General features: G+C 39.0%; 3 protein-coding genes across 5 annotated transcripts; 1 reads left to right on the top strand and 2 right to left on the bottom strand.

Annotated features, from left to right (window-relative positions):
• Nucleotides 1-242: 242 nt before the first annotated feature.
• gtpbp1l (GTP binding protein 1, like) lies at nucleotides 243-17,685 on the bottom strand. 3 transcript variants are annotated; one of them, XM_036137340.1, is made up of 14 exons: nucleotides 17,578-17,685; nucleotides 17,113-17,297; nucleotides 16,356-16,467; nucleotides 14,719-14,899; nucleotides 12,579-12,762; nucleotides 11,240-11,404; nucleotides 10,989-11,112; nucleotides 9,647-9,761; nucleotides 8,491-8,635; nucleotides 5,920-6,102; nucleotides 5,588-5,723; nucleotides 5,320-5,498; nucleotides 5,061-5,198; nucleotides 3,157-4,671 (listed from the first exon to the last, which is right to left on the bottom strand). In XM_036137340.1, exons 2-14 carry the CDS (start codon nucleotides 17,293-17,295, stop codon nucleotides 4,504-4,506), a joined length of 2,013 nt encoding a protein of 670 aa, XP_035993233.1. In that variant the 5' UTR covers nucleotides 17,296-17,297; nucleotides 17,578-17,685; the 3' UTR covers nucleotides 3,157-4,503. The 3 variants fall into 3 exon arrangements, with proteins under 3 accessions (XP_035993236.1, XP_035993233.1, XP_035993234.1); XM_036137341.1 differs by having other exon boundaries at nucleotides 17,504-17,597; XM_036137343.1 differs by lacking the exons at nucleotides 3,157-4,671; nucleotides 17,578-17,685 and adding an exon at nucleotides 243-1,784 and having other exon boundaries at nucleotides 17,113-17,295.
• A 2,484-nt stretch (nucleotides 17,686-20,169) lies between these two features.
• On the top strand, nucleotides 20,170-23,321 carry lgals2b (lectin, galactoside-binding, soluble, 2b). The gene is made up of 4 exons (XM_036137345.1): nucleotides 20,170-20,306; nucleotides 21,827-21,900; nucleotides 22,069-22,240; nucleotides 22,931-23,321. The coding sequence occupies exons 1-4, from the start codon at nucleotides 20,304-20,306 to the stop codon at nucleotides 23,075-23,077; spliced, it is 396 nt and encodes a 131-aa protein (XP_035993238.1). The 5' UTR covers nucleotides 20,170-20,303; the 3' UTR covers nucleotides 23,078-23,321.
• Nucleotides 23,322-24,791: 1,470 nt separating this feature from the next.
• Nucleotides 24,792-26,945, bottom strand: LOC105937059 (urotensin-2 receptor). Its single transcript, XM_036137344.1, has 2 exons — nucleotides 26,400-26,945; nucleotides 24,792-26,315 (listed from the first exon to the last, which is right to left on the bottom strand). Exon 2 carries the CDS (start codon nucleotides 26,186-26,188, stop codon nucleotides 25,115-25,117), a length of 1,074 nt encoding a protein of 357 aa, XP_035993237.1. The 5' UTR covers nucleotides 26,189-26,315; nucleotides 26,400-26,945; the 3' UTR covers nucleotides 24,792-25,114.
• Nucleotides 26,946-27,360: the final 415 nt, after the last annotated feature.

Below are 27,360 nucleotides of genomic sequence, written 5' to 3'. Positions count from 1 at the left end.
TAAGATAATCAGTTATAAACAGGTTCAGCTTTGCTTTAGGTGTTTTTATAGTAATCAGTTATAATGCTAATAAAAGTAAAACCAATAACAATTCACCCACATCAATGTAATGTTTTTTTTAGTTCTTCATTCTCTTGACTGGTGAACATCTAAAATTATTCTGTTAATTGTTAAGAATGTAAATATTGTTTGCATTTACAATTAAAAGTTTAAAGCACATAATTCAATAAAATGAAACCAAGTCATTTATCTCCAGCAAATTTATTGAAAAGGATTAACATAACAAATTGGCACCAATTAAATTAAGTTGCTCCTTTTTTATCCTCCCACACCACCTGCAATCTCCAGTCAAATATAGTCTACTTGTAAAATGTTCTGGCTGTATAACATTTGCTTTTTTTAAACAAATTGCAGAAAAAAAAATAGCTATATGTGTTGCTTTTGCTGTATGTTTGTGACATTTGTTGACAAAAAAAACGCTGTCATCATTAACCAGTAAACTGTGTTTTTCTATTTAAAAAAAGGGGTTTGTACATTCATGTATGAAATCTGAATTATAGAAAGGGAATAAGCCTACCGGTGTATTTGTTTATTGAAGAAAAATACTGAACCATGTATGTCAGCATTTAAAATCCCATTCCCAAAGTCAGAAAACGGCTGCTTCTTGCTCATTTGTGTGGAATACAAAATTAAAACGAGCAGCTACAATTTGGTGACTCAAATATGTTCTTCCTTGGCATTTGATGCAAGTTGTTGCATCATCACAGTGAGACCTTTGGACCTATGCATTATCATCATAGATCGGTATTAAACAAAATGTGCTCTAGTTCCCACATCAAATGGACAAGCAAAAGACGGTTTGCAACTATTTCTTTAAAAATAATAAAAAAAGAATTTAGGTGAGCTACAAGGACTCCAAAAGAGGGTCAAAATACTTCAGTACAAAACATGATCAAACCTCAGCAAGATTTTTTTTTTTTTCAAAAGACCAACTTCTTTTCGTTTTGTGGTATCAAATTCAAAAAAAGCTAAAATTATCTAGCATTCAGGTGCTTGCTATTCAATTTCCAAAACATTGCCAAAATCAACACAATCTTCTCACACAGTACATTTTCAGCAGGGGTCCTTGAAAACAGCTACCATCCATGATAGTAGAAAGGGCAAACTAACAAAGCACCTACACGTATTGAGCACTTACTGTCAGGGCTCTACAACAAACTTTAAAGAACTTCGGAACAACGAAAAATATACCTGCTCAAATTTGCTTGGTTCCCTTTGAACGGAACCAAGATGGTAACTTGGTTCCATTCAAAGGGAACAAAGAGGGCAGGTAAAAGTGAGCAACCTTGGCCAGTGAGCGGGGGGAAACTGTTTTGCAGACTGAAGGTTGGGCAAAGCAAGTGATGCATCCGTGGAAGTTCTGACAACAAACATGATGAACATCTCTGAATGCATCTATTAAAATGGGGCGTTATCCAATGCAATCCACAAACATGTTTTTAACTTAGTGCGACCTTCAACAGTCCATGGAGAGTTACACCTTGTATTGAAAAAGCAGGAGATGAAGGGCCAATGTTTTTTTTTTTTTTTTAGATAACCAGCAAAGGGCTGATGATGAGGAGGATGGTGCAGCATATCTTGAGCCTCTAGGATGAACCTGTGGCTCCTGTGGGCATTGCTGAAGACAGGGGTGCAGCATTTTGACCTTTCCCTCGATGTCTCTGACCACCTCTTCGGCGGCCGCCTCCTCCTCCTCCTCCTCCTCCTCCTCCTCCTGATTTCAGCTGCAGACAGACATCAACACCAGGCTTGATGTTAAGAGAAATCGCATAAAGCTGGTTGGTTTTAATGGGAAAATGCATTTGTGGGAAGCTGTGACCTTAGGTTCGTCTTTAACCAAAAAAGGTTAAAGCATTATTAAAATTGGAATACTTTTGACACGAATAGAATTAACCCTAGAAAATGTATAAAAGCCGTTTAAAGTCCAGGGGCCGTCAATGTGTAACTTGCTAATGTTGGCTTATGTAGATTCCACTACAAGGATCACACTGGAAGCATTTTGGGTTATGCTTCTTTTTGGTCATTTGCAAACCAAACACCTACTTTTTTAGATGTATTGTATGTTCTGTAATCTACAGAGACCAGCCAGTGTCAGTGGGTAAAACAAACTAAGCAAGTGAAAATCTGTGCCACACGCTTTAGTAAACTGTACACATGAATTATTAAACTGTGCTCCCAGTTTATGAAACCGTGTTCACGGTTTGATAAATTGTGCACTTTGTTTTGCAATCCATGCGTGCAGATTACTCAGTGAAATCTGTCAAGAGTTTGGACGCACGGCCCACACCTTTGCAGGTATACTTATTGCAAAACCGAGCGCACAGTTTAGTAGAGCGTTAGCACAGATTTCCACCTGCTTAGTTTGTTTTTTTTTAACCCACTGACACGTCACATAGTTAAAGCACTTCCCTGTTTTAATCAGCACACCTCACAGCTTGTAACATGACTATTTATTTCACGCTGAGACGAGACGTTTAAAACGACACAGGTGTCTGCCATGCGTCCGAGCTCTCGACAGATGTCCCTGAGTGATCCGCGCGAACGGATTGCAAAACCAAGCGTACAGTTTATCAAACCGTGCACATGGATTACAGAAACTGAAAGCACAGTTTAGTCATTTCTTTTACCCGCCGGGCTCCGTAGAACTCAAATTAAAAGGAGCATAAGTTCTAGGATTTGTGCAGACGTCTGCTCCGTCTGGCGACAAGCTGAAATGACACCAGCGTTGCGCTCGTGCATGGGAGAGGAGGAAAAGAATCTCTCTCTGCGACTGCACAGGCCTTTCCTCTAGAGGCGTGATGTCTTCTGAGGTAAGAAAGCTAGAAATGTTGATGTTGGCCCATGTACTCTCGCTAATGGATTAATGGAGACTAGACAACGAAGCCACAACCACGCACCGAGAGAAGTCGAGCCGAATCACTCTCTCGTGAACTGACTAATCCAGCCGATAGAGGCAACTGTGGTATATAGAGGAAAACCCATTTTACACTTCGGGCAATTGTCAGAGCAAGAAAATAAATAATATTTAGCTTCAAAACATGCATTATGTACCTTTAATAATCTCTAAATTAGCCAATTTAGTTGTTAGATGACAAAAAAAAAAAAAACGGTTCATTGTCTGGGTGTGTTATTATACATCTTTTCAAATGTCTATGTGAAATGTATCTAATTTTTTATTGCTATGTAAAATTATACTGTATTACTCAATATACTATTTTAGCATCATTTTCAGCTTGGAATCGGATCAAAACACGTTTTTGCTTTGAAATTCTGTGTCCATACGGGTGACTGTGGTATTTTCACTCAAGGTTATCATACTGTAGGAATTTCCAATTTACTGATATTGAAAACCTTGTTCTTGAACAATTTGCTTCCCTTACAAGAACCAGCCACATCAACTCGAGTCAAGAGCAACCAAGCTCTCTGACATCAAGTTTCTCTCCAACTGTTTCTGTGCGTGGGCAGCTAATGCTGCATGAACGAGATAACGTGCACGACTGTCTGCATCCAAAAAGGCAAGGGTGCGTTAGGAAAACAACCTCTTGCACGCACTCTGCGGCCATCCACTTCACAAGCAAGGGATCTGCCCATGGAAAAAGATTTCTCTACTTGAGAGACTGCGTGGGCGGTGTAGCAAACAGTTGGTATGTGCTAGCTGATATATATGTGCAACGTGTGCATGAGACCTGATTTGACACCGTCTCTCAAAGAGATTTCTTGGTGCAGATAAAGACAAAGCTACTTGCTCTGGGACCCGTTGTCAGTCAAAACTTATTACTCACTAAGCTACAGCAGACTGAAGGCTCACTAATAATCCAGCAACACAGAGACAGGATGACTCTCCTCTGGGGTCTGTAGGCTGTTTGATTGACACAAGGGTGTACTGTCACCTCTCTCACACTTTAACTATCAACACTGACACAGCCACACATTGTTGCTTAAAGATGTGCCCCTTTGGTAGTATGTATGCTCATTGGGCCGATGTTAGATACTCAAAAATATCAACCTAAATAATTATATATAAAGCCTGGGTGACAAACACTAGCAAGCCAATGTTTGCATTAAATAAACAGGGACATTTTGGTCAGTTAGTAGCATCTCAGCTACTAAAAAACTGCTTAATACCAGCCATTAAAATGTTTGGATCAGACAGCAGGAATACTTTGGCTCTTAGGGTTCCCAAATGGCTATTAATTAAGGATTATTTGGAACCTTCTATTTAAGCCAACTTTAGTAATTATGAAAGGTCTGTGTTTCACAACTCCCTATTTTTTTTAATGCATTTCTTATTACTTTTAACACAATTTTTCAACATTTCAGTTGAACCCCATAAGCAAATAACTGAACACAGAACCACAGATAGCTGCAAAGATTGCTGCTGCTTCTCTAAAAGGATATTTTGAGAAAAATACTATCCTGCCCTCACCCGCGAGGTCTTCGATATCATTGAAATACAGCCTGATGCAGCGTCTGTGCTAATTTGTTCACTTTCTCGTCTCTTTTTGTACCTGGCCAGTACCACATCGAGTTGCTGTCTTTGGAGCCCGCCCTCCTCTTTACCTTGTTTTCTTTGTTGTCATCTTTACAAAGAGCCTCCTCCTCTGTCACTGTCTAACGGAGCATGTCAAGACAGTGAAGATGATAAGAGCGGGAAAATGAGGCAGTAAAAGCACAGATGATTACGAATGGCAGAAATGAGGGGATATAAAAAGCACAATAATGATAGGGTGGTATGTGTATGTATATGTTAGGGAAGAAATAGAGAATGATGACAAAAGAAGGTTAAGATAAAACATGCGTGCCAACCCAGGATTATGGGAGGGAAGAAAGTGTAGAAAAAAAAGAGGAAAGCACAAGAAATTAGCAGACAGATATGGACAAAGTCCAACTTTCTTACTAACTTTCTTACTGGTAAATGTAAGCTTAGGTAGATTTCTCACTTATTCAGGTCACAATTTTCCATAACAGTATGGTGCTGACGCTAGGGACTGATGACTCACCAATGTTGTTGGACTTTGTGATCGTGCTGTTGATCCAGCATCCTCATTTCCTGTGGTTCCCTCTTTAGAGGGCTTCTTACTGGCCAGAGACTTTAATTGCTGGCATTTAGCAGCTTGTGTGCTCACTGATTGGAGAAGCTACAATTGTGAACATGGTTGGTTAGTTCCATTTGCTAAACCCACAAATAAATAAATCAATCATAATAAGCTGTACTTCATTTACAGGCGAGAACTAAACTTAAATAACAAGGCCCAGTACCTTTGTAATGGTGCCTACGGCTTTGGTACGACCTTCCCTGAATACAAGCTTCTGATCACAATGTAGATACTCGGGTGTCTTGATGAAGCGAAAATGGACTGAAGCCTTGTCCCCTGTCCTTAGGCAGTCTTTGTTCATAGTCAGGATAGTGGCAGTCTGCCTGATGCTGCCACAGTGGACTAAGGGTTGGAAAAAGAATAACAGATTTAGTCAGAGTAGTAAGTTTCACATGAGGGAAAAGGGATGTGTCTACAACACTTTGACTAACCCATGGCCTGGTATCTCGGAGATATTGTTGTTGGATGGTGAAGCACCAAAATTTCAGCCTCAAATTCCCAGGTAGCCTGAGGCATTAGCTTTGGAGAAACCATCACCATTCCTTTCCTTATTGATGACCTTTTTATCTAAAGCAATGAACGAAGAGAAAAGACTGATTTTTGGTAAAGAATTAGAAAAAAAAAGAGCCAAACCTTTACTCTCAGAATTTCAAAACCCGATTTAAGAAAGAACTGTTTCAAAATGTTTTTTTTTTAACTACTTAATCAGAATTTATATTTTATAAATTATCCTCGATAAAGTAGAAAACATTCCCCTACAAACCTTTTTTAGCGCAAAGGATGCTGTCTGTCCACCATGAACTTCTTTAACAGGCATCCTTTTGCGATGGATGGACTTCACAGCGATGGGGATGAAGATGCCAAGTGGGTCTGGGCCTAAGAGTAACGTGTCGTTGAGTCGTATTAATCCACGTAGTGTGGTACCAGAAACTACAGTACCCACGCCCTGCCAAAGAAGATCAACATCAGATCAGGACTAGATCTAGTTGTTGCTGTACAAACACTGCCACCGGCTTACTGTAAACTGCTACCATCCAAAGGTTGGTGTTTGCTTTGCCGCTAACAATCAATGCTAAACTAGAAGACTATGTAGCATCGTCTTTTATTTACTAAGTCTCAACAATGATTTGCCCTGAGCAGAAATCTGTGAATGTACAGTTTTCGATTTCTGAAACTTTATTTCACAGGTGAAAACACAAATAATAGCATTTTCAAGGCTTTGTCACCTTTAGGAACAGCTTGAAAACAGACAAACATATTGCAGTACATGGACTAGTAAACCTTGGATTATTTTGTTATGTCTACAATTTCATCAAACCTTTATTTGTAATAGTTAAAAATGGTGAAGTCCTAGTTTTACTAAGAAATATGAATACATCTCAGTATCATGTTTGTGTAGGGAGGTATATCAATTATTACACCACAATATAAGATCAAATCCACTTCTTTCATTGTTTATTAAGCCTGCTACATACTCCAAGAGAAACAACACATTTGCGAACGTCATTTTGTTCTTACAGCCCCGTCTTTTGGGGGGTTTCACTGCTTGTTTTTGACACCAGTTGTCACGGGTTGTCCGACTAGTGTACTGTGATTGGACAGAACTGAGATGTCTGTGTTTAGGTCGGAAAAGCAGATATGTCTCATGCATCTGTTGAACTCAACACTGTTGGCGGTGCTGGTAATTTACCGCATTAACATTTTAACATGTTTTATTTGATATATACGTCACATCTGACTATAGGTTGCACGTTTTTTTCATAGTTTGGCTGATCATGCGACTTATAGTCAGATGTGACGTATATATCAAATAAAACATGTTAAACATGTTCATTCATACGGACCAACATAACCCAAGGGGTAAACATTACCTTCTATAGCTGCAAAAGGTGCTCTAGGCTTGTGAAAAGAATATGCTGCTCCTGTACCACTTAAAAATGAATGCATTCACGCAGCACAGCGTTGCGTGGTACAGCTCGAACAGGGTCCCAAACCGTGACAAAACCCCATCACTGGGCTGACCGCGAACATAATAACAGCTAGCATTAGCTTATGTTGTCTGAGCGGTTTACAACTTTTCTGATGCACGTTCAAGAGGTATGTGCTGGCGGGAACCTTGCCGGTTGGAAGTGTTGGCTTTTTTTTTGGCTCATTTACCCAGTTACACTTCAAAAAGGTATCTTCCATGTTATTCAGTTTGTTGTGAATGTTATTGTAATTGAACACGTTGCCCTACCAGATTAAATGTCAGTTTATAGTCTTCGATTTTGTGAAACAAATTTCTAAACAAATGCGACTTATAGTTTTTCCTCTTTATGGCAAATTTTTTTTGACTAATGCGACTCATATTCCGGAGCGATTTAGAGTCCGAAATATACGGTAAGATCCCACTTCCACTCACTTGCAGCAATCCCCCTATAAATTATCCAAGCGGGGCAGTCCCACCCCCAAAGCATCGCACACCCCTGGTGTTCGCAGTCTTTCCAAGTAGTGCCAGGGGACACTGTGAGCCATTATTTCTGTCTGCTCCTCTACTTTTATCTCTCCACCTGCCCTATGCCAGGCTCCCTCTCTATGTCCCCCTAGCCTGCCTCTTCATCAATTGCAAATAAAGCTTTAAAGTGGGTGTGACATGCACTATAGTGGGTGGGACTTCAGCAGCTGAGTTTCTTGTGAAGTACAAATGGGCAAACCCAAAACAACCTTTTTTTTTTCAGGTTCTTGCCCTGACAACAAAAAAAATAAATTCTCGGTTCTCGTGGAGTATGTAGCAAGCTTTACTCATTGGGAAGCACTCTTTTCTGCAAAGAAAGCCAACACCGGGATTTTTTTCATACAGTTAATGTTAGTGTGGAAACTGCAATTTTGTATGGAATATTTTCCATCAGCGTGTAAGATAACATCTGTATTTCATTTCCAGAGTGCCCATCTTAGCTTTCATGCCCATAGTAGACAAAGAAAGTGAGGAACAAGCGTGCAGCCTGGCTGGGCCTGTCAAATTACTCTGACCTCTATGTCACTGCTGCGACAGGCACATGCACTTCAAGGGCTAAAGATATTGACACCGAGTCCATTCGTGCAATTCAGAGCTTAATTTGTTTTTCTACATGACACTGTGGGTGGTATACATCAGAACTGACATCAGCAATCACCTGTAACAACAGTGTCAAACTTTGACTCGCTGCGGTTTTTAAATTGGTTCAAGTTTATTGTTTGGAACCGTTTCTGCCCTCGCTGCCTCTTCTGAAAATCATCTCCTAACTTTAAAATACTCACAGGAGGGGAGGGAAAAAAGCCTGAGAGTGAGCAGCCGAGTGTGCATCGAATTGCTTACCGGTACAGAGTATGTGTCATCTATTTGAAACTCTGCAGGCTCGTCATTGCTAAAAGTGGTCCTTGGGGAGAGGAGGTTCAAGAACATCTTCAGCAGGTCCATGTTCTCTCCCGTCACGTTTGAGATTTGGAAAATAGGACACATCCTTAAAAATGTCAGAGAAGGTCGGTTAAGAGCAGAAAAAAAAAAAAAAAGTATAGATACTTTTGTACATTATTCAGCAGCACAGTTGATGTAAGAAGCATTGATACTGAAGAATATCTGTGTGTAATGATTTGGTAACTAAAGTGAGTTTCCGCAAATTTCGGCTAAATCTAAAAGGGTTTATGAAAACAAAACTGAAGCCCGTCTCAAGCCCAGGACTTGGTTGTGGATCATAAAGCATTTTCACTTAATTGTTCAAGTAAAATCTTTTAACTGTTTTCTACAGTGTTAAAAGCAGATTGTACAGTTAAGAGACTTTTTTTCCCCTATGGAAGCTAAACAGCTAAGCTGTTAGCAAAATGCATGCACTAAGTTACCCACACCAAGCAGTTTTCTTCATCCTGCATGGAGCACAGCGCTGCACTAGTCCTAACCCACCTGATCATGTGTAATGTTAGTCAGCCGGCTGAATGAAAGGTTTGGATCTTTTCGAGTTTTAACCCTTTAGAAAATCATATAATTGCAAAAAAAAAACAAAAACACAGAGTCATGGTGCGGAAACTAAAGTTGAGGCAACAGTCACTCTTATTTGGGCCATTTTGTTTTAAAATTATTGACTGCAGGCTGGCTACCTAAGCAGATAGCTCGCCTAACAATCCAATTAATATCAGCTTGTAATTCTTATGTTACTTAAAAAGACAGGAACAGCAAGAGGGTCCTCTGTAGAACAAGGACTTAAAAACTACAAATAAATGCTGTCAATAACATTATTATCACTGTAGCAATGAATGTTATATTTTGCTAGCAGCTGCTAGCAAAAGCAGCTTAAATAAAAGTAATAAAAAGGTAATTTTTGTTTTTAACTTTAGTGTAAATAACACAATGATGGTAGTTTTTAATCATACCTGGTCAGTAATCCTTATAATTACCCATCCGCTCCTCTAAAATATTCAGATTAACTCTCATTTAACCAACTTTAACTGATCTCCTTCTTTTAGCTCTTGACTCTTACCTCTCTGAACTAAAGTTGGAGGCTGTGACAACGACGTCATCCTTGTTCTGGACTAGCACAGGAATTTTTCTGCAGCCTGGCGACTTTAATAACCTTTGTAGTAATTTTAGTGTCTCTGTTAATAGACAAGTAACAAAAAAAGAAAATAAATCAAAAAAATAAACGGGACAGGTATTGTTACAAAGTGTACAAACCCCACAAACTAAAAACAACAGGCATGCATGCTTTATAATGTGTATTAAAGCAATAAACATTTTAAAGGCATGGTCAGGGAGATAGAAGCTGTTTAATAATAGAAACATGTTTTTAATTGTAAAAGAAGCATTTTAAGTTTTACCTTAGAATGGAGGCTAATGAGTCAGGACTTTACATTCTATAATTATGCCAAAACAACCTTAAAACATATCCTAGTTTTGCTTGATTAACTGGTTTTATTTCCAGATACTATTGTACTGTAACTGCTGATTACCACAAATGCCACCACATCATTCAAAAGCTTAGAAGAATTCATACGATTGGCCATCATCTTCAGTATTAGATGAATATTGTGGTTTAGCAAGATGAACTCTTATAAAAACTGCTTTAGATTGAGTGATGTTAGTTATTGAAAATAACCTTACAGGTTTTTAAAAACTGGAAATAAACCAAAATGGATAACCTGGTGAAGAAAAAATGTGTAAAAAAAAAAAACATCCATGTCCTTTCTCGATAGTAGAGCCACTGCTTCTCTGCATTAAAAGAAGTCAGTTGAGGCGGTTTGAACATCGGACAAGGATGCTTTCTGGATGCAACCCTTTGGGGTTAGGGGTCACCAACCTTTCTGAAACTGAGAGCTACTTTATGGTTGTTGTGTCATATAAAGGGCTACCAATACTGACCCCTGGAACTAGAGGAGTCAGAGTTCACCTTAACTTTATGTAAAATAAACGCATTTTCATGCTTTGTTATATATATGGTCATTTTTAGATCGAAATAAGTGCAAGTGTGAATAAACAAGAAGAGTAACGTAATAAAGTAAAATTTTAAATGGTTGTGCTGTTTTCAGAACAGGCACCATGTTGGTGACCCCTGATTTGGAGGCTTTCCTGGCATATCTGGGGTTTCCCTCCTGGTCCTGTTTCCCCCGCGACCCAATCTCAGATAAGCGGAAGACAATGGATGGATGGATGGATATGAATACCCAAAAGAGCAAAAGACTGATGCTTATAACTTTTAGGCCATCAGCAGGCTTAAGGTATATGCAATGAGTTCAAACTAAATGCTAACTGCAGCAAAAAAGTACATAAAAGGAATTTGTGTCTCTTGCTTAATTATGCATTCATGCTGAAGAAGGTCTCCTTACCTTGCAGGATGTTAGCTGGACACATATCTATCTTCGTAACAACTACAAACACTGGTACATTCAGGGCTAATGCCAGACCAAGATGCTCTTTAGTCATGCCAACTATGCCAGCGTTACTGCCAACCTGTGAAGAGATGTGGGGGAAAAAAACTTCAACAAATAATAAGATGCTGTCACTTTAAAAAGTGCGATTGGCTATTAATAACAAAAGAAACAGAAAAATTAAAATGAAATAGAAAAACAAGACTCACCATAAGCATACAGAAATCTGGCATGTGGCCTGTCATGCCAAACACAGTGGTTTTGAGATATTTCTCGTGGCCAGCCAGGTCGATAAAAGTGATGACCTTGGAGGACTTCTCACAGATCTTCGTCCAGTCTAGACCTCCTCCGTGGCTGTCTGGCTTGTTAACCACCTAAGGAAACAAAAGTACACAACTATCAGAAAACACCCTGTGCAGCAGGGGTGTCACACTCATGTCAATATTGGGCCAACATTGGCATCATAAAGTCATTAAAAAGGCCCGTTGCACGTGTATAAATTATACTTTTGATTTCATAATTTCATTTTAGTTCACATTAAACAGAAAAAATGCACAGTAACAAAAGTAGCACCCTTGGGCCCAATTTATCTGTAAAACGTTAATATTGGGGTAAGTTACACTTTAAACTCATCATTCTGCATTGCCTTTTCTGTTAATGGAAATTTCTAGGTTGTTTTAATGTGTTGTGGGGAAAGTGACATCTAATGGCAGGATGCTGTTACTACACAGTAAAAAAAAAAATCAACATTCACCACAGGGGGCACAGTTTTAGCTACTTTATACAATTTAGAAGGATACAAGTCTCTACTTTATGACATTTATCTGGCTCTTGAGGGCCAGATAAAGTGCCTTGATGGCCGGATTCGGCCAACGGACCTTAAAGTTTGACACGTGTTCTACAGTATTTGATAAAGTTGAGGTAGAGAACAAAAAACACAGAGATAGAAAATCTAGAGTACTTAAGGAGCTACTGCATGCAGCGTTAGCCCCACCACGCCGACAAAATCGCCCGCCCCAAGGAGGTCACGGCATGGACAAAATTAGTATACATCTGTAGGTGTTTGCGGTTAATTTTATCAAAATGAGCCTTTCTATATAGTGGAATGTTGGTCTTAGCCAATCACAGTATCAAATGAAAATGTCAAACAGCAGGCACCATGGGAACCCACAAGAAGTTAAGCTGGTCAAGATGCGTTTATTTGGATAGCAAAACTCGTTACAACAGTGGATTGTGACAAAACTGATGAGATAGCAGCCGCTACACGTCCGTCCTCCTGTGCTGCCGTGTTTATGTTGGTTCGGCTGTGGGGTCGGCAGCACGCACGTCCCGCCTTAAACCATAATGCTGCAACGGGATTGGCCCGAACCCTTTTTGGTTCAGTCACAAAAGGCTGAAGCCAGTGCGATACAAGACGGATTCCCGTGTGTTCGTGAACGCACAAATACAGCGAGAATTCAGCTTGCAGGCAAGGTTACCTGACTGATGGATTTGGCAAAAGTATGCAAATGATCCAAATATGAGGATAATCCTACTACCACAGCTCACCTGTCCCTCCTGGTCAAAGCCCAGGATGTCATTGCCCACACTGCTGGTCCTGCCGCTCTCCATTTCGTGCTTGTGTCTGAAAAGCTTCTGTCGGGCGAAGCCTCTGCCGTTGTCCAGCTCGCCATGGGTCAACACACCAAGCAGGGTGCTCTTCCCAGCATCCACATTACCAACAACTGCAACTCTAAAGACGAGAAGACAGAAAGTCAGGAGTAGAGAATAAAGATTTCTGCTCAGAACAATATCTACTGACGTATTAAATTCCTATTTTCCATTTTTTTTAAAACTCTCCAACAGTAAAGCCTGCTATTTGGAAGGGTGTTTTTTGTTTTCTTTAGTCAAAGACTGTAACAGATGAGAGGATGTGACTGAACATACATAACAGAATATAAGAGTTAAATTGAATAAAACTCTTCAATAATATAGTTTATCTCTCAGGCACTGAGATGAAAAAAGAATAAATCTAAATCAAAATGAAACAAGCGCTAACAGCAGGAAAGCCAGGAAATAAATGCATCTGTCAGTTTCACTCAGGCCACAGGATTTATCATCAATAGTGTTGTGTATACATAAGTCAAGCTTCTTCGATGGAAATGTGGTCAACCTATAATCACACAAAAAGTAAAAATGAATAAAAACTTATTACAAAACACTCAATATTCAGCAAGTCAGTAATAGCAGTGAAACTGCACATGGGCCAGTATGAAATTGTCAAGGTATGATAAAATTCAGAACTTATACCAGCTAATATAAAGTCATTAAACAGCTTCCTGGCATACTGTTGATATGTTTTTGGCCTCATTAAAATGTTTTGCACGTTGAAACCCTCCTCCGTAAGAAAAAGATGTTTACTGTGGATTTTATGACCAGTGCTGTTTTACTGTCTTTAACTGTGGTGCAGCTCAGAGGGTTAAAACCTCTGAGCTTAATGAAGGTCTCTTATTAAAGTCCCACATCATTTATCCTCATCCCCGTCTTCTCTCATACTGTGCCTGTTAAGCCACACAAATGGGCTCATAGAGTGTTTGTCGTCTTAATAACGCCACAGAAATGCAACTCAGATGAATTTCAGCAGTGCTGATGTTAGAATGAGAACACTGTTCAAATGATTGATCTATGTAGCTACAGATCTGATCAGCTGATAGCCCACTCTGTGACTTGACAAAGTTTATTTACATGTAAAGCTGGTTAATGTGATCCCATCGGTCTAAACAGATTTTAATTAATTAAAATTAAAATACTATATAAATAAATATAAATAAATAAATAAATTTGCCTTAATGGTTGGTTTTGCCAACTTGTTATAACCAAGTTTTAACGAAGCCACAAAGCTGAGTAATCGTTGATACTTCTGGCTTTATTACATGACTTTCTATGTGTTGTTTTTTTTTTGCTACTGGAAATATTCCTATAAAGCTGAATTTATTTTTTTGTTTTTTTTTCCAGGGAAAGGTGAAGTGGGTAGCTTCAGTGTTGCATTACTCTATAAAAACCCAGAGAAATGTTGTACCTTGATACCAGTAACCACCCCATGTCCAGTTAAAACAAGTCACCACCAACAGCTCGTCTCACCTGCTTCATTTGTGACGACACACATTTTACTTTGAGTTGTTTAACATTTTGTTTTTGAGATGAAATGACTCCACCCATCCCAGCTGACAAGGAGGTAAGAGGTTTGGTACACCACTGCAAGACTGCCAGTCTTTCACAAAGCCAACACAGAGATATTTATGCAACCTCCTTAATGCAGCTTTAACATTTTTGGCCTGTGCGAGATACATAGAAAACTATATAAAACTCACAATAGCATAAAGAGAACATCTGAACTTCGCACAAAAAAAGGCTCCAGCTGAGGTTCAAGCTGGGAGCCATCGTGCTGGGAGGAGACTATGTCAAAATCATGAATATTTCATAGAAGCTATTTGTAAGCAGTGGAGGATGGAGAGAGAGAAAAAAAATGACACTGGAGGACAAACTCTTAAATGACATCAGAACAAACTTCACAATGTCTAGACAACTCCAAAACTTTGTCTGAGCTCCCGGACAAAAGCACTCAACCCGACATTATGCAAAGATGTAGCATGACAAGGCACGGATTTGTATTATTCATTCAGTTCCAAGAATCTGTCGTTATTTATACCTGACTTCAAGGAAATCCTGCTCCCCCACACGCCGGCGGATGAGGTAGTCCCGAATCTTTCCACCACTTTCTGTCCTCTCTCTCAGCAGGATTAGGTCGGCCTCTATCTGTTCACACAGCGACTGCACTGTGGCCACTGATGCTTCCATGTCCTTCTCATCCAGACCATAATCACCTCCATCTACACAGAAATTGAAGGAGCAGTACTTACTAAGCAGCAGGACAAAGTCTGAAAAATGTAGCCTAATAAACAATTATTTGCTACATAATTTTACTAAAGGTGCTTTCTTTGCGTTTTCAGCAAAGAACTATTGGAAGGCTACCCCTCAAGGGTTTTTTGTCATGCCGACAGTCCAAAAGAAAAGTTTTGCAATGACATGCGCATGAGAGAGGGGCAAAACCCAACTGAAAGACACAAGCGCAATAACATGGTGGCAGAGAAGATTTATGCGTAGTCAGGGAAGAAATGTGAAGACTTCAATTACTGTAACCATAAAAAAAAAACTTGAAACAACTTAATTATAATGCATTATCCTAAAACAATGTCAAAGAAAACCAGGATTACTGCTTTTTTTTCCTCTTCTTTTTTTTTTTAGAAACCCAAGAAGTACATACACTTAAAAAGACAATTTTCCCATGACAGAAATGTATCATCTTGGAGCAAGGTTAATGTAGCTACAATGTTCAACTGTAAGCAAGTGAGGCTGCTTTACAGTGAGAAATGAAGACATTTACTCATGTCAGCTGCTAATCCAGACAGAATATGAGCCATACACACCGACATATGTTTTCCTAAACAAGTGGCAGTCCTCCTGCACAGCACTGGTAAATGACACCCTTTTACATATGCACTATTCCCCCATCCCCCCCCTCCTCCAGAATGCCACATGGGTCGGGCATGCTGCTATAACAGAAAAAAAAAAAAAAAAAAAAAAAGGAAGCCTGTTTGCCAACAAAGGCCCTCGTGTATGTGTGTGGAACAGAGGGGTTCAGAATGAGAACCAAACACCAAACAAACAGGATTAACCATTGTAGGGGGCAAAGCAGACCAAAGTGACAACTCTGCTACTTTCAAATGGGGGCTGTGCTGTTTGCATATGGATTAAAACCTGTTACCTGCCAATTGGTATAAATCCCAAAAACATATTACATCTTCTAAAACCACATTTGAGTAAGTCAGGGGAGATGCCATAATCAAATGGCAAGATATTAAAACCAGATAATATTTAATTAATTTACTGATTACTGAACGGCAGGCTGGTTATTTTCCCCGCTACACATTAAATACATTAATACTAGGAACACCCATGCCATAAATGATTCAACAAACAGTATGTACTTTTGTTGACCTTTTTTTGGTATAAAAATTAATGACCCGTGTGCTTACACACCATAAGCTTTGATATTTAAATGTGAATATTCTTGTAATCCATTAATGATCTGTTGTTCAAAGCTCCTACCTCTATAAAATAAAGGTCAGCATATTTTTTTAAGTCTCAGGGTTGTAACCCTAAACCTAATCCTTGGACACCATAGATCAATACAGGATGTGTAAAAGTCTGCATTGAACTACATGTTTGTTTGTTTTTTTGCTTAAATACATGCTTAAACACAAACTTCAAATTCATCCATACTACCTGAGCCCATCCCAACCACATAGATCGTCTCTCCGCAGCCCTCTTCTATCCGCTCTCTCAGTTGTCGTAGTAACGAATCGTACTGTTCTCCTGTTGGGCTCACAAGAACCAGCTGCAAATGAGAAACAAAGAGCGAAACAAACGATATTTGAAATGTCTATACAGCAAACCGCATAAAACCTTTCGGTCTTCTTGGGCCTACAGTTCAAGTGTTGATGACTTTAAATTTCCTTTTGGTTCCTCATGATTTAATTTAGCATAAAGTAGAAATATCCTTTATTAACCCAGAGTGGGGAAATTAAGACGTACCAGCAGTAAAGTGAAAGCTAAATGGATACAAAAGGTTATATATATATATATATATATATATATATATATATATATATATATATATATATATATATAAATAAAAGAATAGAGATTGCCCCTCGTTAGGGCAAAAAGTGCAACATAAAAAAAAATCTATACAGTATGCTAAGGTTAAATAATTATGCAACTTAGTATTGTGATTTTTTTATTATTATTTTTTTAACCAAACGTGCATCTGTATTTATTCATGAAAAAATAAAAACGTCAACAGTTAATGTTTGTACAGATGATACACGCCGTGTGCATGGAGGTGTCTTCAGGTCTGCACAACTGACTCAAGCTGCATCCTGATTTGACATCGCTGCTCTCCAAACTATTTTGTTTTTAAGAAATCAACCCCCCCGCTCGGCTGCAGCGCCTCTTAGATGCACCTGTAAACGCGGCCTACCTTGTAGCTCAAGTCTAGATGATCCACAGACTCCCCGTTTGTCCCTTCGCCGTCCGCAAAGCCTTCTGCCCCCATTGGATCTTCGGAACATCCCCGGTCCGGTGCGAACATGCAAGCTGGTACTATGGACTCTGGTGGTGTTGCGACTGGACATGTCGCTGGCTCCGTCGCCGCTGACGCCATATCTGGAGACAAACCGCGCAAACAATAATCAGGATTAAATTAGTTTACATAGCTCCTAAGCCGTGCCTGACTGGACATGACTGTTTGACATTAGCAAGAAGAAAACTTGAAAGTTAGGCTATCGTATGGAGCTAGCTAACGCTAACCAAACACCGAACTTGGAAGTGAGAGAATAATTCCATGCTCAAACAAACGCAACACAACGTACACGTATCAAGGCTTTTTTTTTACTTTTATTTTTGCATTAAAAACAGACTGCTGAGTGGGTCGGTAGTAGCATACCAGTAGATAAGAGCTAGCCGTCAAGCTAACTTTGTTGTTTATTCTGTTTGGCGATTTCTGGGCTCACAACTTTTGCCTCGCCCATCATGAAAATAAAGGCAAATGATTGGCTCCAACCCGACACGTCATACAACAAATGGGTTGTGTTGCATTTGTTGAACACGGAAAAACTAATTTTAACCTGCATTGCCTTGATAAATTAATGCTAAACGTATGAATACGTGGTGATATCTACGAGTGAATGGCCTATAACATACGTTCAATTTTAATCCTCACTTTAGAATGTAAAATAAATTATTTTAAAGCAAATCAAATACTAAAAATGTCTTTCATATTCTTTATCTTAAAATAACCACGAAAAAACGAAACTATTAACTTGAAGATTCCTAACCTCAAGCTAACTTAATTCCTTTAAAATAACAAACTAATAAGCAAAGTGATATCTTGAGAATAGGGATTTTAATCTGTTCTTTGACCATTAAAAAGAACGGTCTGGCAAGTAAACAAATGCATTGAACGCAGCATAATGTAAAAGCCACGCCCAATTGAGTGGGCGTCACCCTTAAACCACGAGTCCATGACACGTAGACAACCCATGCATGGCGTATATTGATAATAAACAACAACGAAATAAATTTAAGAAAAATTAACATGTCATAAAAAATATATTGCCTTTTATTGGTTGCAGCACACTTCTTTTATGGATCTCAAGTACTTCTACCACTCGTTTACTGTTACTAAAGTAATTCTAAGGACAATTAGGGTTGTTGACTGTAAGGGACGTTTGTGAGTCCAAAAGTCGTAGAAAATCTGGGATGAATATATTTAAGCCAGAATAGTAATGTAACGAAATGAATAGGCAGTACCAGGGTTTTTGCATTGACATTTTATCTATTTATTACTAAAGGTGGCGATGTTGCTTTGCAGCAACCAGTTTATGCGTTCAGATGTCTGTATGGAGTCTTTCTGCATGGAGCTTCCATGTTCCCTGTACATTTGTGGGTTCTCTCCTGGTACTACGGGTTCCTCTGACACCCCTATTAGGTTAATTTGTCTCTCTAAATTGCGCTTAGGTGTGAGTGCATGGTTGTTTGTCCTGTGTGCCTTTAGTTGGTCTATGATGGGCTGGAGTTCTTTTCTGGGTGTGACCTGCCTCTCTCCCAATAACTGCTAGAGATAGACACCAATTGCCCCTGTAACCCTGCATGAATAAGTGGGTTTAGACAATGGATGGCTGAATGGATAAATGGATGAAATACTAATAAATATAAAATAATAACAAATCTTTATTTGTCATTTCAATACACACTCCAAGAATGCTTCACTTTAACCAGATGATTGTACACAGGTGTACAGCATACTGCAAATGATCAGGGCAGGACTGACCTGTTTTTAACCTATTCTACTCATTCTCTATTTTGTATGCTCTGATGAAGGTCTTTCTGACCGAAAGCTCACATTAAAACGTGAAATCTTGCACAGATAAAGTGTGTGTGCTTCTTTTGTTTGCTTTTGGACAATTCTTGGCTTCCAGAACCATTGCTAAGAGATATTCAGGTTGAGCAGTAGACTTGCTACAACACACATTCACACAGTGGGCTACTGTACTACTGTGCAGCCCCCAGGGACTATTGTGGGGCTAAGGGCCTTGTTCGGAGACCCAGAGGTGCAATCTGTGGGATTCTCACCCGGATACTTGCGCCATGCTCTAACCACGACTCCACCACTCCCCCAACATGTGCATATAATAAAAAGCTGATTATACAGTGACAGCTTGACCAGATGAGCAGCCATGATCTTTTTCTTTTTTTTGTGAAGTCAGTGTGTCAGGTTAATTCCATACGCCAGCACATAGGAATTGTATTTAAATTGTTACTTGTTTTCAACATTTTGGCTTCACATAAGAGGTACAGAACGCCTCAATATAATTACATTTTATTTAGGCATTTTATTATTTACATAGTTCATAATTAAACTAAATGTCCCCGGAAAACACTAACAAACATCACAACAAATAGTACAGTATGTATGAATATACAGATGTTGGAGCACTACAGCAGAATTACTTTTAGCTCTTGGTTGTTTAAATGAACAATGAATTTCCCGTTTACTGTTTAAACCTAGAAGAACAATCTTGTTTCTTTGTTTCTATAAATTATGCTGCTGCCAAATAATTTTCCAATTCTTGGATCAATAATCAATAGCACATCTGATCTTATGATATATGGCAAAGAATAGGCTCTGCTAACATGCAAACCTTGCATTGTTATACTTAAAAGCAGTACACCACTACTAACCTCCTGCCAAAAAAAAAAGAAAAAAGTAAAAATTGCCATTGTTTAGAACGACCAATCAAAAAAACAGCAGTGTGGGAGGGAAAGGGTATTGCTTTTATTCAATGCACTTTCATTATTTGGAGTGAAAATTATCTGGGCAAAGTGAGTTAAACGTGTGACAAAATTGCATCTAATTTCAGAATATTAAGAGTTGGCAACCCTGGTAAAATGATGTCCAAACTCAAAAGACGAATTGTGGTGCCTTACACCAAAAGAAGTATTTGTACCCTTTACACTTGAAAAGTAGTAGTAGCACTATACCTGCTCACTTTTACTCCTCCCCCCAATAATTGGCTCCTTCCTTCTCCTAACGTCACAGGCAGTATATAAAGAATTGACCTGCATGCAGAACCTTCTCACTCGAGAGAAAACCCACCAAAGACTGCCAAGATGGTAAGTAGTGTGGAAACCCACATTTTTAACATTGAGGGATATGTTTAATTGATTTTAAAAAGACATTATTATTTTTTTAATCTAGCAAAAACTCGATTCAGATTAATTTAGTCTTCAATTTGCGATGAAGTTTGAATATTTTCTCCCTTTAAAATTATATAAACTGCATATAGAAAAAAAGCATCAATTATCTTATAGGTATTTGATTCAGTGTTTGTACATTATTGTTCAAGCAAATATGGAAATGTTTGAAATGTTCAAGTGTAATGCTAGTAAGATGAACAGAAAACCATTCTCAGACACTTCCTTTTTATCTGACTAAAACATACCGGAAGCCTATGTCAAAAGTCACTGAGACAATTAAAAAACTATACTGATTCCAAAATGTAACATTCGTGTCTTGCAGTTTATTTTATTTCATGAATATTGACAAAATAAAATAAGAAAAAAAGAAAAAAAAAACAGTTAGCATGTCGCTTCTTGATAGTAAAAATATTGCTATGCAGTTTAATCGTCATTGAAGTCAATAGAATATTTGTACCGCAATTCAACTGTTACAAGTTGTAACTCAAGCCATGTCCTGTGAAGGGAGGGAAACAGGTAATGTTCCGTTTTTTTTTTTTTAAATATATAACTAACATCGCCACAGAGGTCAATGCTGAATATTGTCCAGCACCTTCTCTGTAAAGTCAATGATAAACCAGTTCTAATCTGACAATGGGGTTGTATAAAGTGAGGCAACTATGGGTGCGGTATAGATATAGGGGACAAAATGTTGAAGTTCATGTTTAAACTGTGCACCCAGGACATAGGATGTACAAGTGGGAATGGGATTTATAGCTTTATTGACTAGATAAACAGCTTCATAGAACTGAACAGTCATCCCTGGAAAGTCTGGGCGACTTTCCCGATTACAAATGCATGAAATTAAAAATTGCTCATTTACATTTTTAAAATACATTTTTACTTTCTCTACTTGTATACACACACTTATTAGAGTACATTTATAGATGTCTCTTCAATATGCACTGTATAGTATTGGAGAGAGTCGTTTAGTGGGGGTGTCCTTTTATGTTTTTACTGCATCTACATGATGACCCCATGTCTCTGAACAAATACAGCACCTTCCTGCTTCCTCCTTTTTAGCAACCCTTGTTCGATTGTTTTAATCCTGGTTAATCATCAACTGCTAAGATAAGATGAGAGCTTCTCTTTCTTTTTCTCATAACTGAGTCTCAGCATATAGATGTAACTCACAGAAATCCTGCTGATAGTAGCTGAACGGGCATCATATGACTGACTCGAACATAAAAGTGCTTATGAATGCATAGACGCCTCTTACAAAATAGATTTTTACTTATATGGAAGAGAAAAATGTCATCAAAAGGATCCAGTTTTTAATCAATGACAAATGCTTTTTTTTTATCTTTGCTAACTATGAGTTCAGTGTTTGCCCTAGTAAATTAAACACGCACAATTGCATGTATTTCATAATAATGATATATTTTTTTTTCCAACAGAAAGTCAAGGACATGACATTCAAGGAAGGGATGGAGTTTAAGATCCGTGTCAGGCCGGATGACAACTGCAACAGGTATACACATGCTTCTCCTCCAGCTCAGTAATGCTTTATATGCTCCAATATATAGTTGTATGTTGACTTTTTATCAAGAGGAAGCCACACTGTGTAATACAAATTTATGGCGATGTGCTTCTTCCCTTTTCTTTGGTCTCTTCTTACCTGTTTTTGCTTCCACCACAGCTTTGCAATCAACATTGGTCATGATTCTGACAACATCGCACTGCACTTCAACCCTCGCTTTGACAGCGGAGGAGTCCAGAATATCATTGTCTGCAATTCCTTGTCAGGAGGTTGCTGGGGCGACGAACAGCATGAGGGAAGCTTCCCCTTTGTGCGTGGGGAGGAATGCAAGGTGTGTGTGTGTGTGTGTGTGGAATCATTTTTAAAATGTCAGCAAAAAGACACATAGACTTAAGTTTATCTCTGAAAAATGTGAAAACAATGTTAAGCACCCAAGATCTAACACAGAAATAGGTTAAAGAAGCCCTTTGTATAGGAGGCAAAATTTCCAGCTGTCAAAAGAATATTTGCGACTAATGAGAAAAACACTGGATACAAGAATCGATATAAGCGTTTTTAGGTAAGAGTAAGTTCAATTGCAAAAAGTGGACACACTATAGTGGTAAATGCCAAAAAGGAACATGTTACTTTAGTGGCCCTATAAAGAGAAAGTAAAAACACAGACTCTTAAATTTAAACAGTCTTATATTTTAGCTAATATCTGCAGAAACATAAAGACCACGCATTGTTTATTCTAAAATTCTGAATACTAAGCAAACTGATCTTTGCGTATTGTAATTCCAGTGCATATCTAAAACGCCTCCTTAGTTATTTTCTCCTTACGGAACAATGTTTGTGAGAGCCTGAAACTCATCAGTTATAGTAGACCTCAATATAACTGACAGAAGACGACTGAATAAGATAAATGTGATGCAAAAAGTCTGAACCAAAAGAAATGTCAGAATCTTTAAACATGAAAACATGATTTAAACAAAAAAATAACTTGTGTGATTCCTTCCTTCTCTCTTTTTTGTTTCTGCAGTTTTACATCAACTTCAACAACGAGCAGTTTTATATCAAACTTCCAGATGGCAGCATGATGAACTTCCCCAACCGTCTGGGAGAAGTCAAGTACAAGTTCTTTGACGTCAGCGGCGATGCAAGAATTGTGGGAATCAAGCTCAAGTAGAGGATAAACTCCTCTCTCGTAATATTCTGATCTGAATCCCATCACGTTATTTGCTGTTTGCAGAAATAGTCTGTTTCATGGAGCTGAGCTCAGGCCAGATCGCTGGTCTTTTATTATGCTGAAAAACAATCGTGCACTGCTTGTAATGAGAGGGAAAAACCTAAAGATGGAGCCAAAGCACATGTTATTTCACTGCTATTGCCTTAACAGGTCATCAATAAAGCTGACAAAGGAAAAAGCTTGACTATTTGCTTTTGCTTTCCAGATAATTAATAATTACTCTGATAATGAAAAACATTTGCATGATATTTGTCCTGCAATGTACACAAAATTCACACAACAGCCATCGCATATTCAAAATGTAAAGACAGAGAGATCTGCTGGAAGCTTTGAAAGAAATGTGTAAACTAGCCTGCTTATGTTTGATTTCATTAATACAATCTCTGCTCAAATTGATTATTTGATAGCTGCCAACGGAAGCTGAAAACGTTCTAAACGATTACGACTAAAGAAGCAATCGGAACCAAGCTTTAGTGTTGAGCATCATTAGCAAAACATTACAAATGGGAAGAGACAGACAGTAAAGTGTAAAGCATTGTAATGTGAAAGAAGGGACTGCATTTAGCAGATGTTAGATGAAGCACTCTGTCAGAAACAATTTGCAGTCGGACTCAAAAGAGCCCTGTAGAGAGTGACTGAGGAATGTAACACAATTTAACCACATTCCCTGTGAGGACACGGAACCTCATTTACAAGTTAAGAAATGCATTCAATACAGCTTTAACCAATTTAGAGATACACTTTTTTTTTTAATGTTGCAAACCACTAATAAGAATCAAAACAGGAATAAAACCACTATACACATATCTGTTTCAAGCTAACTAAATTGTGGTACTTGTGATGCTCTTGCTTTACTTCAGAGGAGCTGGAGTTCAACATTATGCCATACAATATCCATCTGCCTCCATATGTGCTGGGCTGTCTAAATATGTACCATTGATACCCATCACGTGTGTCTCACATTTAAGATCTGTCACGTGGAAGACATTTAGAAATGTAAAACAGGAATCATCTATTAACTGCAATTAATCACGAATATAAGCAGAATAAGTCAATTTCAAACCTCTGCTTTAACATCATAAGTGGGAAGGAGGAAACACCTTTTTTACTGTGAGGAATTTAAGGAAGGAGTTATAATTCAAATGCAATCAAAGGTAAAATATTTTAGAAATGGGGATAGGAATGGCCCACAAAAAAGTCATTGTACAATATACAAGATAAAAAATGTGGTTTCCTGTATATCTTGTATTTCCAAATATGTTTATTTTATCAAAGTGTCCTGTGATTAATATGGTTCAGTTTAAAGAAAAATCTAAGACCAGTATACAGTTGGGTGGAGCTGCCTTGTAAGCTGCTGCCATTTGGGCAACAGGAATTGTGCTATAAATGAGACATTATTGATGGCAATTATTTCATCCTTTACAGTATGAAGTTATGGTTGATGTATCTGAAAAGTTTTCTATTCTATTATTACTATTTTTACCATTTTGCGTTTGTTTAGTTGCACCCCCTTAGACAAATCTGTTTATTAATTTAGCTAAACTTGGTAGTAGATTTTCTGCTTACATACAGAACATTTTGTGCAATAAAAAAAAGAAGAGAAACTCTCAGGAACCTTCTTTTTGGAGAATCACACCTCTTTACACACTTTCACCCACTTTTTTCACCCACTTTTTTACAAAATCTTTCAGGGTAAAAGAAATGATTACTGACGGAAAATATTTGGGTAGCTCCAGTTGGAGCACTGGCTCTCTTATTTCCTCCAAGAAGATGGAGAGTAACTGCCCCCCCCCCCTTTTGTTCAGCCTTATACTGTAGGATCGTTTAATGCTTTTGGCTGATTTGAACCTACCCAGTTTTAGTTTTAAATATAAGAAAAAAATGTCACACAGCATGTTTAAACATAACATGTCTAACAATGTCTCTCTTGAGCTGATGAGTCAAATATGGTCCTTTGCCGAACTGTACGGTGATCCATCAGAGTTCCTGAAGAGGTGTTGTCACGGCTGTCCCAGGATCAGCCTTGCTTGACCCCCCAGACTGACCCTTCTGAGCTAAATAATCTTTATAGTTACGAGTCAGAAGAGTGTAAAGAAATGGATTGATGCAGCTGTTCCCGTAGGTAAGACACGTGACAAAGAAATTGACATAATTGTGAGCTGCTGCGGACAAAGCTTTGAGGGAATCTGGAGAGAAGAGTTTAGCGAGCTGCCATCCCCAAAAAGGTAAGAAACAAGCCCAATAGGCTACTACAATACTCAGTATCATTGATAACACTTTTTGTTTGAGTCCTTTTCTCCGGGCTGAGCGGCTACTACCCCCTAAACTTGCCTGCACTGTCCAGTAGCGCCTTGCTAGCCCTGCATACAATCCAACGATGATCAATCCAGGGAGTAAAACACTTGTGAAAAACAGTACCGTGAGATAAGCCTTGAAGGCCTCCGGTGTCCAGGTAGGGAAGCAGATTCTCTTAACAAAGCCATGTGCAGTCGGCTTGCCCACCCTGAGCTGTATCATAACCATCATGGGAAGTGTTAAGATGAAAGCCAGCCCCCAGATAATTCCTGCAGCGAGTCGTCTGTTGCGAGAAGACGATCTGTGGGCGCTGAAGGGCTGGGCCACGGCACGGTAACGTTCCAAGCTCATCGCAACCAAAATGAAGACGCTGGCGTGCATGGTGAGGAGATCGAGGCTCAGAAGGACACGGCAGCCCGCCTCACCGAACAGCCAGTCGTGGACAAAGTACGTGCAGACAACAAAGGGGATGGTGGAGAGGTAGAGGAGGTCGGCCAGAGCCAAGTTAATGATGTAAACGTACATGGAACCTGTCCGGCACAAAGCAGCTGAGCGTGTAATGATGAGTGTGTAAATGTTGCCTGCCAGTCCTATGGTGCACATGAGTAAAAGCATGCCACCAAGCAGGGATGTCACCCAGAGACCTCCGCTGGCGCCAGCACCACTACCACCCGCTTGAGAAGTTTCATCTCCAGCCCCCGGGGTCAGACCAGGTCCCAGCCAGGGAGTGACGGTGGCATTGGGAGTGCAGTTCATTGCAGGTTTATAGATCAAGCATTAAAGCGGCGTGGCTCTCTGTCTGACTTTGTGAGAACATCTTCTAAAGCATCCAAGATGAAATTATCAACTCTTGACAGTTTGGGATGTCTGAGACTAGTTAAACCTGACCAAAGAGAAAACAGAAAATGACAATAAGTGTTGGGGACAAGACAGGATGGTATAGAGCAGACTTAAATGCAATACTCACATGACTTGAGTCCCAAAATTGCAATGTTCTCACTGACTGCAGAGATCTCTCCCTCTGGGTCTGGGTTAAAGTAGAACCGACATGATTCGTGAGCAGTAGGGAAACACAGCCTGTCAAATGGAGCAGACTGTGTTTTCAAGTCTTTGATAGTGCAGAGTTGAGCTCTGTTCTCAGAAGCAGTTTCTACAATGGAGAGGTGGGGGGGAAAAAAATCCCTTTTAATTTGAACGCAACTTGTAATTTTAAGCCACTCCAACTCATTTAACTTGTCTCGAAGGCATCAAGATAGTCTTGCATCCATTTAGTGTCAAACGTATCTCTGTCCCTCTAGACTCCTGTCCCAACATTGGCATTTGAAGCACCGAGGTAAAAATCCTTTTTTTCCATATTATCCATGGTAATTTCCTGCTGGTCTTGTTCATCTGTGTGGTTTCCCATGGTGGCAGAGGAACCCTCCGTTTCTCCTAGTTTCTGAAAATCTAGCTTTGACAGAACTGCTTCCTTTGAGGTTTTCTTGGTTGCAGTCCTCTTCTCGCTCCTTTCACATCTTTCCTCCCTCTTTCTCACCAGGGTGAAAAGCTGGCATGGGCCTATTGATTTATGGGGTATTCCTCCCTGGCCTCAACCTAATATCTCTTAACACCAAGGTGTGGTTTTAGACACCACAGGCTGCTGGCAGGGGCAACCATTGTATAGTGCAAGTTAGAAGTTTATATACTCCCATCAAAGTTCATGTAAACTTGAAAGGTGTTATTTGTTTGCTTTTAAACTGAGAGCTTTGTACCATTCTTTTTTTAACATGCTATCAACTTTAAGAACATTTTAAGAACCCTTAGCTCTTATGCCACTGTCACCCCTGTAATACGGTGAAGGAGGAGGACTACTTGTTGTTTTGACATTGAAGTTCAATTTAATCAAAAATAAGAAAATATACAGCTCAAACTGGGGAGCAGTTAAACTT

Source organism: Fundulus heteroclitus, chromosome 5 (assembly GCF_011125445.2).
Source record: "Fundulus heteroclitus isolate FHET01 chromosome 5, MU-UCD_Fhet_4.1, whole genome shotgun sequence".
Taxonomy (NCBI): domain Eukaryota; kingdom Metazoa; phylum Chordata; class Actinopteri; order Cyprinodontiformes; family Fundulidae; genus Fundulus; species Fundulus heteroclitus.
The sequence above is the reverse complement of the archived record's forward strand: the minus strand, read 5'-3'. Positions and strand labels throughout refer to the sequence as shown.